A 12,079-nucleotide genomic window follows, 5' to 3' on the forward strand; every position below is an offset into this window, starting at 1 on the left:
GATCAGTCAATAAATATTTGCGACGTACCAATGGACACAAATTGGGCCACAAGTATTGGATAATGTCCGCATGTTTCGGCCACCCATTGGGCAATATTTGAGTGGGCTGGGCCATAGTATTAATTTCTTCAATAAAATGGGAGATATGGAAAAATCAATATAACATAATATCAAAATTAATCTTTTCAGCATGGATTGCATATGTTATTGCCAATTGTGCATAACAAATATTGCCAAGCATATATAGGAAAAGCATATTTTTCATGCAGCAACAAACTCTTAAAATAAAACCATCAATTAATCTTTTCCTATAAAATTTTGTATATGAATATTTTAAGAAAATTAGGAAGCTTCAAATACCTTCGTCTTCCCCATTGCATAAACTGAATAGATATCTATTTAGAGTAATAAATAAAACTTTAATTGAAAGATTTCTAAAATTTAGTAAAAAATCTTTAAGATAAAATCACCTATTAATCTTTTAGGTTTTTGGTATATATATCCTCATAAATATTCAAATTTATATGAATATCTTTTTAAAATTGATATTTATATATATATCCTCACAAAAAATTTATTTTGCATGTATATTCTTTTTTTTTATTATTTTTTGTATATGTACCCACATCATTTAATATTGTTAAAAAATAATGGTTTAAAATTTAAATGACTAAAATATCTTTATGGATAGATGTGAAAAAAATTATAAAAGTATATATACAAATAGTAATTTCATGAAGATATTCATGCAAATTCGAATGTCTAGAACAATGTACACACAAAAAATTTTAATTTAATTTTTATCTATTTTATCTAGATGGATTTAGATCCTCTTACTCTACAATGTAGTAACATATTATATAATATAACAATACGATAATAATATTATATAATATTTTATATATTAAATATTATATTATATTTTATTTTTATGCAAGATTGGATTATTATGTCAATCTTATAACAATGTGATATATCTTATATACTTCATAAAGATATTTTCGATAAAAATTTTTAAAATAAAATATAATAAGATTATAAATTCTTGTTATGACATAATGTTCAAATCCACAACTATATCCATTCTATACAAATGTATAAGTTATTTATCTAATATCAGATTTAGATATTTTTTTAAAAATATATTATTATACATTAGAGGAAGCATATTATTATGGAGAATTTTTGCATGTATACCCTCTCAAATATTCAAATTTACATGAATATCTTCATAAAATTATTATTTACATATATATCCTTATAAATTTTTTTTTGCACATCTATCCATAAGGATATTTTAGTCATTTTAATTTTAAACTATTAATTTTTAATGATATTAGATAATATATGTATATATATAAAAAAATATTTTACAAAGATATATATACGGATATCAATTTTTAAAGAATATTTATGTAAATTTGAATGATTAGGAGGTTATATACGTAAAAAATTCTAATATTTTTTTAAAAAATTTTACATGTGAAGCTTTTGAAAAATTAAAAAGCTCAAAATATCTTCTTCTTATATGTATAGATTGACAATATATCTATTTATAGTAATAAACAGAGTTTTATATGGCAGATTTTTAAAATTTTTTAAAATAAGAAAGAATCAAGAGAGATATGGGGATATTCGTAATAAATAGAAGACGAGTAATTAATTTAAAAAAATATATAAAAATATTAAGAGCGATGTACTGGTACAAGAAGGAATCAATCGCTCCATTTTTGCTCTCAAAAACTCGTCACCTTTCACCGGGCACCAGATCATCCTCCTTCTTACGATTTATAATAAGAAAAATATTCTCTTGTAATCCCACAAATATAATTCAATCAAAATTTATCTTCATTTATAAATTTTATCCGTGCATATCAAATACAATACAATGAACCGAAAGCATGCCTTATCCAAAAAAAAGAAAAGAAAAAAGAAAACACTAGTAAGGCAAGAATGCGACACGGCGTCTCGGCACCGTATTAGTAATAAAAGGGTATGGCAACATGAGAACTTAAAAGGAAGACACGCGTGCACCGGACGGAGATCGAGAGCTAAAAGCCTAAAAGGTACTTCCTCCTCCCTCTTTCCTCCCTTTGTTTCCACACCCCCACAACCCCCAAAAAAAGTTCTTGATTCGAGGGTCCGAGGACGAACGGATTTCTGATTCTTGCTTCTTTATTTTGATCTGGTTAGGGATTCTCTTTTTTCGATTTTTCCCAATATTTTCCTGCGGTATTTATTGATTTCTGAACAATTTTATGTCCAAATCGGAAGGCAGTGAAGGGATCGGAGGGCGGCGTGCTGGGATCTCGCACCATGGGCGAGCAGTTCTCTGGTAGCGCTGTACGAGTCTTGATCTTTCTTCTTCATCCTTTTGTTTGTATTAATTCTCCGCATGGATCGATCCGTGCTCGATCTTGAACGATCTTTCCAGATCCGGTTGTAATTCGTCATGCTTTTATTTCATTGATTTCATATTATTATTTTTAGGATAATCTGTTCGATTCTGTAGATGATCTAATTTAATAATACTGATATAAACTTTAACAATGCCATTAGATGATCGAAGCTTTCTTGACATTGGTCATATGATTTGGCACAGATTACCCTTGCATTCATAATCATGTTAACAGTAAAATTTAGTTATTGGATCCGTTTCGATTTCTCTTTATTGAACCAAAGTATTCTAAATTGGTGGGTTTTATGTCATTTCCTATGCTTATAGTCTTGCGGGTGTTGTTTTCTATTACCGTTATTCTCCGAATTTGATCTCACTGATAAATTATTTTTCTTAAAGATGTCGTTATTAGCTATTTCAAGCTCTCTTTTTTTAGATGTCGTGCCCTAAGATACATTTTGCGGGAGGGTATGAGCGCATTGGTTTATGGTCAAATGCTTTTCATGCTTTCTTTGGATTGATACCAAGGGCACCATGCATACATATATTATTGAGATTTTCGGTTTTTTCGGTGGTGCTCTTGTGGCCTCTATTCGTTATTTCTTTTTCTTTCTTTACCCTTGCTACTTTGCTATCTAAGAACTGCATGACAGTTTAATTTACCTGAGGACCTTTGGATTCCAAACCAGTTTTGTTGCAACCCACAGTGCAGGTTGATGAGATGGCTTTAAATTTGCAAGTTGTAAAGAATTTATGATTTGTTTCTCTTTCTAATAATATGTGTATTTCTCTCTCCAATGAGATGTGTTAGTAAAGGAAAATAAAATTGGTATCCCATTTGACACCTGGGAATCACATCACTTACACTCCATCTCTTTCCAGCAATTTAAGAAGCATCTCAAAAGGTAGAACAAAAATTTTCCTAAATCATACCGCTGTTTCCTCTCCCCTCCTCTCCATCCGAAGAAACCTTTCTAATCTGTATGTCCTGGTTATTAAAGTTTCCAAGGTGAATAAGTAGTACACTGAAAAGTTATCATACACATAGTAGATTGCGGTAAATCTCCATGCAATTGAAACATTTGAGATAATGTATTTGACTTGCGAATCCCTTTAAGGAGATCCTAACCCTTGAGTAGAGGTCTTGCTACCCCACAATCCATTAACTCCATTCTTCACTCTGAGACCTCTGCATCAACAAGAAGATATCCATTACTTAGACCTAAAACTTGATAATGCATTATGTTAGATGATGTACCATATTGTGAATGAGCCATATCAGTAAATCCTCTTTCAACAAAACCTCTTGGAAATTCCCTTTAGCTGCAACAGAACTGTTCAGAATAGTTCCTTTGGGTGAAGAGGAGAGCAGAAAGAGGGCTACCATGCTTTACACCCATTCTAGGTATTGAATGTATCAGTTGGCTGAAATTTAAATCAGAGTTGATTGGAAAACCATTTGCATTCTTTGAATACAGTTTCATACCATCCTTGATCATGTGGTTGTGCCTGTTCAGCATTCAACATGGCTACTACTTATTAATCATGTGCTTGCAATTTAGGGAGATATTGTGAATTTGATAGTTTGAGAACTAATGGTTCAGTTTGTAAGGTGCATTTCATTAGAGGTTAATTCTTTTTACCCCTTATCCTAATGTGGACATTGCAAAGTCAAGTTTCTTGTGTTGAATTGCTCAGGTGCTGAGTTCATGCAGCCATTTGTTTTCCCTTTTTATTGAGAGAGGTGATCTCATGCGCGAACATTTTCAAATGAAAGTTTTTAGCATAGTGGTTGCAGGCAGTCAAATATCTCCAAACCATCTAGAGATCTCCAATTTTTATCTGTTGCATTGTGGTCCCATGGATATTTGTAATCAGAAGCTTCTATTTGTAATCAGAACCTTCCCCACGTACCTTCTGTCTGTATATAATTTACCAAGAATGCCCAACAGGATGCAGCAACAGTTAGTCAGGAAAACGTTGTAAAAATGCTGCATTCTTGGTGATTCCAATGATGTAAAGCCTTTCTTTGTATCATCGGTAGAAAGAATTATTGTCTGGAAATACAGTCATAACCAAAGACTTGATTGCAATATTTTTATCAATGCTCATTTCTGAGTGCATAATTGTTTGTTATTCAGCTAGTCGATTGCTGACCACAATTTTCCATGTTATGCATATGTCCATTTTCATGAGAATGGGACTGCGATAATGAATTGTATGCTTTAATTCTGCTGAATCATTTTGCTTTACATCTGTAAGTTGTATTCTAAATAGTCAATGTTAATGGTGTGAAAGCCATTAGTGATGTGCACTAGTTCTTTGATTTGAAGCATTTGTTTGCACCTTGGAAGAAACAGCTGTGTTGAAGAAATTTCATTATTATTTATTATTTAAATTTTTCCCTTATCTTACGACAGCTTTAATGAAATTGAATATCTATACTTGGTTTGCTTTTCCCTTTTTGCCCTTTAGTTGCTGGTGAACTTTTAAGTAGTTAAGGAAATATAATTTGAACCTTTCATACCTTATCCTTATGGTTTATTATGTTTGATCTTCATTCTTTTTCATTCTAATCTCATTTATCTGAGTGCTCTCTCTCTCTCTCTCTCTCTCTCTCTCTCTCTCTCTCTCTCTCTCACGCTCTAAATTTGAATATGGTTTATTTTTCATCTATTTAACAGTGAGTTATGATTGTGGCTGTGGTTTGAATACAGGCATTTATATTTTCCAAGATTCCTTTCTATCTGCTCTTCATTTCTCTGATGAGGTGGCCATCATACTTTTTGACAGGAAAATTTGGTTATGGAGGAGGCAACAAAAGGGTTGAACCCAGGCCTGGTGGTCTTGCTTGTGATTGGTGGTCTGGTGCTGTTTTTCCTTGTCGGAAACTATGCTCTGTACATGTATGCACAAAAGACCCTTCCAATGAAGAAAAAGAAGCCTGTCTCCAAAAAGAAGATGAAGAGGGAAAGACTTAAGCAAGGGGTGTCCGCTCCAGGAGAGTAAAAAGCAGTGCCTTAAAAAAAGAGAAATCTTGATCGTTGATTCTCACTTTAGTTGTATGTTCAGATACTTCAAAATTTTACCTCTCGGGTCTAGTTATATGTTAAGCTCGGAAACCCTGAAAGTTTACCATTTCATGTGGCATTAACTATGCTTTATTGGAAATCAAGGTAGATTGGAGTTACCGAACAATTTGGCTAGTACTTGTTTGAATGCTATTACTATGTGCTTGATGAACTGCCATTACAGTGCCCCCCTTTTATTCCTTTCATTCGAGTAAGCAGTGTGGATATGAGGCTTGAACCCTGAATGTGCATGGGATCACTTACGCATAAATACATGCATACATATATTAATTTCTCTTTTGTTACGAAAAGATTCAGGTTATGGTGTAGCACCAAAATTTTCAGCTAGGGATATTTCCTTAATATATGCAATAAGTCGATTGTTCATTGCTACATCATGCTGTAAGTTGCGTAGAATATTTTTATGGTTTTGAAAGGTGTAGGTAAATATTAGTTACTGACGAACGGCTTGTTTAGTGTTCTGTGGCCACAGACCTGTTCAATGTACTGTTAATATCCTTATCTTTTTGTTAATATCCTTTTCTTTTTGATTTTGGTGAAGGATACCATACGTACTCTCACGCCAAACAGATAATACTAAAATCCCTACTGGAGATAATTGGTACGATAAGCAATCTGCTGCTTCATTTATATGCACTTCAGAAAAAACGGCCATTGCATTACCAGTTTTTGCATGAATGACTTTTTTCGGTTTTGCAGAAACAGTTTAGGATTTTTTGACCCAAAAACCTGTTGCAGTCTCATTTTATTGAATAGAAAGAGTGATAAAAATATACGACATATATAAAATGTAGTACACAGATTGTTTGAGAAAAGAAATTAAGAGAGAGAACGCTCTTATTTCTCACCATCCACCACCACCCATCACGGCCCGCCGTCTCTCTATGACCGGTACTACCATTAAACATTGCCAGCAATCCTCACTGATGTTCACAGACATTGTTGATTTTTCCCACCGTTGTTGCTTGGTTTCCTACCATATAAATATACTGCCATATACCATAGTTCAAATCCATTTGCACCTCGTGATGATGAAATAACGAACTTGCTGGAAAAAGATGAAGGTTTTACAAACAGCTCGTGCGTTAAACAAGGCCTTCAGCTTTCTTCACAGAATCAAGAATTGGAAGGATGGTAAAAGATGGAGAACGAAGATGAACTCCCCCCAAAACACCTCCATATCCTAGCTTAATTTAGTGACAAAGGAGCAAGATAGCATCCCATAATCCTGTCCCCTGAAAAAGAAAGGGGCAAAAAAAAAAAGGAAGCAGAGTTCTGGTGAGTATTTGCGATACTGAAGTCACCAATCTACTGATTGTCATCTACTGCTTGCATTTGGAAGGTGATTGTTTAGAAATCACTAGGACATGCAAAGCAAACTGTTTAATGAAACTGCATCTCAGAAAGTCATTCTATGATGCGAAATACTAATTGAAACAATTGAAGCACATACAGGTCCATGGCAAATTTGAAAAAGATATCCTTGAGGGAAACAGTATAAAACAGAGGATTTTCCTTTTACTAGCATAAGTTTTTTTTCTGCTCCAATACCCATCAGATCCCCAACAACACCCCACCACAAAAGAAACAAAAGAAAAAAGGCAAATAATACTTGTAGGGACTCTGTCAAATTAGTATTTAGTTTTCATTTCCAGACTCATTGCCAACTAAGTTCATATTTCTGCTAACTGCATCATGTAAACAAATTACCGTGGCTGCAAATAATACTTCAAATGGATAAAATGGGTAATCAGTAAAACAACATTGCAGAGAAAAAGAATGCACAAGGAACAACTCAAAACAAACAATATGCAGCTGATGTTGATGCAAGTGTCACAAAAAGATATAATTAGCTACGGTTACTGAAAGTTTATTAGATGATTGTAGCTGACTAAATCCACATCATACTGCACTTACCTGAAGAGAGAATTGCAGCTTCTTATCCCAAAAATTTTTGTGACTTTGCTTCTCAACTGCTAATATACAATCTCCTGGGTGAGTAACAGCTGGAATGCTAGATATGACAACCACCTACTTCACAGGGAACCTTTCTCCTGGAGGTTGAGCTCGCAGGAACGAGGGATTCTTACTAGATTGTGTGCACCAGAATAGGACGTAGGGTCAATATGCAACATCCCTTTAGGATGCTCCATGGAAGCACCAGAATCGAAGGAAACCGGAACACTCATATATAGATAGATAGATACACAGCCACAGCCTACTCAACCAACTGATCTCTGAGCTAGAGTCCCCTACTGAATCATACACCAGGAAGAAAGAGCACTAGGGTTGGGGATTTATTAGAAGGAAGTCAAGGCAGCAATCTTTACAGTTAGGCGAAACATTTCATCAAACAGGTAGTGGCTCGGAGATTGCCCCACCCTCGAACCATATCTTGTAATCCTTCTCCACCTCGTCGGCAGCCTCCCCTTCTCCTAATCTCCTCAACCCTCTGATCATAAGCTTAAACAAGTATTCATCGGGATCCCAACCCCCTCTCTTTATCTCCCTATAAACTTCCCTCAAAACCTTCCCCCTCCCAGCGGCAACCAATGCCTTTGAGAGCTGGACGAGCCCCCGCATGTCCTCCGACGAGATCCCTCCCTCCATCTCCTTCTCCTTAAACAAATTCGACACCAAGATATCGATCTCCTCAGCCACCCCGCACCTCGCCAGGGTGGAGACCATCGCCGCGTAAAGGGAGAAGTCGGGCTTGTACCAGGGCTCGCGGCGGGCGGCAGCGAAGACGGTGAGGGCGAGGCGCCACTGGTCCTGGCGTTGGAGCTCGGCGAGGGCTGCGAGGAGGTCGGCCTTGATGAGTCGGCTGAGGGTGGTGGAGACGATGTGTTCGACCTTGGGCTCGTCGCCACGAGTGCGCTTGAGGGCCTGGATAGCAAGGATGGCCTCGGTGCTGAGGGTCCGGCCGCGGCGGAGCGGGCCGCGGTTGTCGCGGGGGCCGCAGGAGATGGGAGTGGCGTGGGGTTTCGGCAGGCGGAAAGGGGAAGGCGAGGGGTGGAGAGCGAGAGCTGGGTTTAGGAGAGACGGCGAAGCCATGGAATGCGCGTGGATTCCAGCGGTGAGACCCGGGAGGAGATGAGGGCGGTCGGAGAGCAGAGCTCAGCTATCGAGCGAGCAAGGGGGTACAGGGTCCAAACTCATCGATCAGGACCGTTCGACGCTGCAATCTTATCCATCAAAGAATAACTATGCTGAGGTTTCGATGCGATCAGGCAGCACAATCGTGATATCTCGGCGAACTCCACTGGTTTAGGTGAAAGACTTCGAGCAGACGGGAAAAAAAAAAAAAAAAAAAGCTTCACTCGATAATCCAAATCTGAATCCCGGTAAAATAGATATGATCCAACCTGACCTTGCCGTTATTGGTTGAGATTTCTATATCTTGATTCCACAAAAGTATTAAAAAAAAAATCTTGAGCCTTTTAATTTTTATTCTAAAAAAATTCTCAGCCGCGATAAATTGAATAGGTTCATCCTTGTAGGATGGGCAAGATCTTAAAGGAGATTTGGGGGTGGGGGTGGAATCTAGACTAGATTATTTAACAACTCAAAAATGACACTACTGTTTTTTGAGGTAAAATGAGGGGACTAAGAAACTGCCGTCACTGATATATTGATTTGAAGCTGTATGGCTGTATTTACATGTGGTGACAAAAAAAGAAGAAGCGGGAGTGCAGTAGTTCAAGAGAAGGGTGATTCAAAGGTTGTTCAGAGGATATCTTCGTGTAATAGACTTTACATCTCATGGAGATATTGTTTGTGAACATTCTTTCCGGACATTCAAATTTAAAAATATGTATACATATATCAAAATTTCAAGATTTGATACCTTACAAATATTCAGTGAATATGAATCAAAATCAAGGAATCAAGTCTTAGAACATTCTCTTGTTGCAAAACCTTGATCCTGCGGAGATCCGTTCCGTCAATATTCTCTCTGGCATTACATTGTAGGCGTATACAATAAAATTTGGAGCTATGATACTGAACTAATATACCTAGTTATGAATCATTAAATCCAACAAATGAAGTTGATATTCATTTCCTCCTAGGCAAATCTTGATTCTATGGGGATGTGCTGAGTCGACATACTTTGTTTTTATAATTAAAATTTCAATACATACAATAAATTTGGTCATTTGACAATGTCAACCAATTGAGCTAGTAAAATCACTGTATGTTGAACCTAGTGACTTGGATTTGACTTCGCCCATAGTTCAATTTCGTCCCAGCGACCTCCTATCCCAGTTATTAGTAAAGAAGTTTATATATAATATTAAGAAAATTGCTCATTCCCCATGATATTAGCACAAGCCTTGTCATTGCAATTGGTAAATAACTATTAGGAGGGAGAAAGGGAAGTAAATATCATGTGCTAACTAATAATCGGCCATCGACTAACGGTTGAAGAGTCAAATAGTGGCAACTGCAACATTGTGAGCAAGCAGATAAGATGGACATACATGCTGTTGGCTCTCAAAATTTTTTCGGTACCGCACGATGCAGCAGGAAAAAAGAAAAAAATAAAATAAAAATAATTAAAATATGTATATCAGCCATAAAAAGATTCATCTCCATGGAGCATGCAAATTTTACTATGAAAAAAAAATTTTACAAAAGGAGATTTTACCCTCAACCTTCGTACATTCAATTTCTCCCTCATGGAAGTTCTTCCTCACAAAAGTTTTTTTCTTGGAAGAACCCTTGAACCCCTGAAGCGACCGCTGTTCACTGTCCAAGAGCTCTGCTCCTTCTCTCACAGTGTCGTACGCGATTCTCTCTCTTCATGGTGTTCATGTTCTTTGGTTTCTGCGTGACCTCACGGCCTGTACGCCGCACAAAATCACAACCTGCACAGATTTTCGTTAGAAAAAACAAGCTAAAAGACCACCACACAACGCACTGTTGAGCATCAGGCCTTTAAAGGCCTTAAAACCCTCTTAGAAAGTGATTAGGACTCTTAATTAAGGCAAAAAATCATTTCGGACCGTTGGATCAAGATCGGGATCAACCCACGCCTTGGATCGCACGCCGGTCTACAGAATAGTACCGTGGATCGCACAAAAGTATGAGAAACGCCCACACTGTCCATGAGCTGGGCTGTGGACCACCCAATCCACGATGGATCGGGGTACAGGCGTCTCGGATCTCGTACCGACTTCAAAAGCTTGTATCTCCTCCATCCAAGTTCTGTTTGAGGTGATCTTGATTTCGTTGGACTTTGTTATTCGCCGCGAATCTCGCTATGGGCTCAATGTGGATCGAATCTCGAGACATCAAATCCTAACACATATAACCTTTAAACAAATTCAAACATTATCTTCAGTTTCGAACCTAACATGTTCGATATGTTCAATATAATATCTTTTGGAGATCATTGTATGATAGAAAGGAAAAAAAAAACTGGTATATAATTAAGAACTTGGTAGGGATTTGTTTAAAAACATTTGTCAACATAATACACCCAGCCATATGCTCGACGAAAACATCACCAATATTTTTCACATCTCCACTCCTCCCAAAAACCCCGTACTTCCAAACATAGAAAGCACATCATCTTTGATAGGCAGGACCTATTGGTGGAGAGGATTTTTATCGAGGATGACTCTACCACCATCATTGGATGGATCCGTGACAGCAAAGGCAGCTAGAAGCCCATCCACTTCTCTCTGACATTTGAACTGTGCTTCGCCTTCCAGCTATAGTGGTGGTATAGCATATCTATTAGAAGGTGAACAGCGCGATAGATTGGGTCATATCATTTGTTGCAGAGCATTCTGGAGATTGAGTTTGGTGACAAGATGACAGCATTTTGCCAATCCTATAAGAATTTTTGTATTTTGACTTTTTGGGCTGCACTCAGATGAGTGTTGCTCCTGATCTTCTCGTCTAAGGTCGGACATCGAGGTGAGGATAGCCCAAGTGATGCTATTGCTGGAGCTACTCCTGAATACCTGCAAAAAATCCTCATCGGGGTATTTTCTGGTGAAGACCCTCCGACACTCAAGTCAGAGATGGAGAACAATGAGAGGGAGAGAGCAGAGATTGAGAACTTACTTTGAGGGTTCTAGAGCCCTTTTATTTATAGGAGAGGCATCGAAGTCGTATATGTCTCAGGGTTGTGATTGTTTTTCGAATTTGACGTACTGATTGATTCAGAGAAGTTATTTCATTTTGGAGGAGATTCAATCGTGGAGAAATTCTTCTTTATCTGAACTTTCCTAATTTGGGAGAGAGAGAGACGGATCTGACGATAGAGGGCTTAGCTTGAAGCGATCGCCCGCATGTTAAAAAAATAATAATAATAAAAAAGCACTCACCTCTCCACCTCTCACTACAAAACAGAAAACACCAATCTAGCAACCACCACACCATGACCTAATTCCGCACTCTAATCCATGTGTCTCTGACATATGCACCAACCATCGTCCTCTCTATCTGTATCCCCCCACCCGATCCTCCATCCCTCCTCCAGCTGCTTCGTTACTAAGACTGCAAATGGGTCGGGTTTGACTCGTGATCCGATCCAGCTCAACTCGCTTAGACCCAATCCGATCCATTTTAAAGGATC

The 12,079-nt window shown here is 37.4% G+C and overlaps 2 protein-coding genes across 6 annotated transcripts; one reads left to right on the top strand and one right to left on the bottom strand.

Annotated features, from left to right (window-relative positions):
* Nucleotides 1-1,873: 1,873 nt before the first annotated feature.
* Nucleotides 1,874-5,596, top strand: LOC105057078 (DNA-binding protein S1FA). Of its 5 annotated transcripts, none has more exons than XM_010939528.4 (3): nt 1,874-2,066; nt 2,279-2,343; nt 5,192-5,596. In XM_010939528.4, the coding sequence occupies exons 1-3, from the start codon at nt 1,889-1,891 to the stop codon at nt 5,405-5,407; spliced, it is 459 nt and encodes a 152-aa protein (XP_010937830.2). In that variant the 5' UTR covers nt 1,874-1,888; the 3' UTR covers nt 5,408-5,596. The 5 variants fall into 5 exon arrangements, with proteins under 5 accessions (XP_010937830.2, XP_073104784.1, XP_073104783.1 ...); XM_073248683.1 differs by having other exon boundaries at nt 1,982-2,066; nt 2,275-2,343; XM_073248682.1 differs by having other exon boundaries at nt 2,040-2,188; nt 2,275-2,343.
* A 637-nt stretch (nt 5,597-6,233) lies between these two features.
* Nucleotides 6,234-8,747, bottom strand: LOC105057077 (protein THYLAKOID ASSEMBLY 8, chloroplastic). Its single transcript, XM_010939526.4, has 2 exons — nt 7,408-8,747; nt 6,234-6,725 (listed from the first exon to the last, which is right to left on the bottom strand). Exon 1 carries the CDS (start codon nt 8,542-8,544, stop codon nt 7,840-7,842), a length of 705 nt encoding a protein of 234 aa, XP_010937828.1. The 5' UTR covers nt 8,545-8,747; the 3' UTR covers nt 6,234-6,725; nt 7,408-7,839.
* Between the last annotated feature and the right edge of the window lie 3,332 nt (nt 8,748-12,079).

The sequence above is a fragment of the Elaeis guineensis genome, chromosome 14, assembly GCF_000442705.2.
Source record: "Elaeis guineensis isolate ETL-2024a chromosome 14, EG11, whole genome shotgun sequence".
Classification (NCBI taxonomy): domain Eukaryota; kingdom Viridiplantae; phylum Streptophyta; class Magnoliopsida; order Arecales; family Arecaceae; genus Elaeis; species Elaeis guineensis.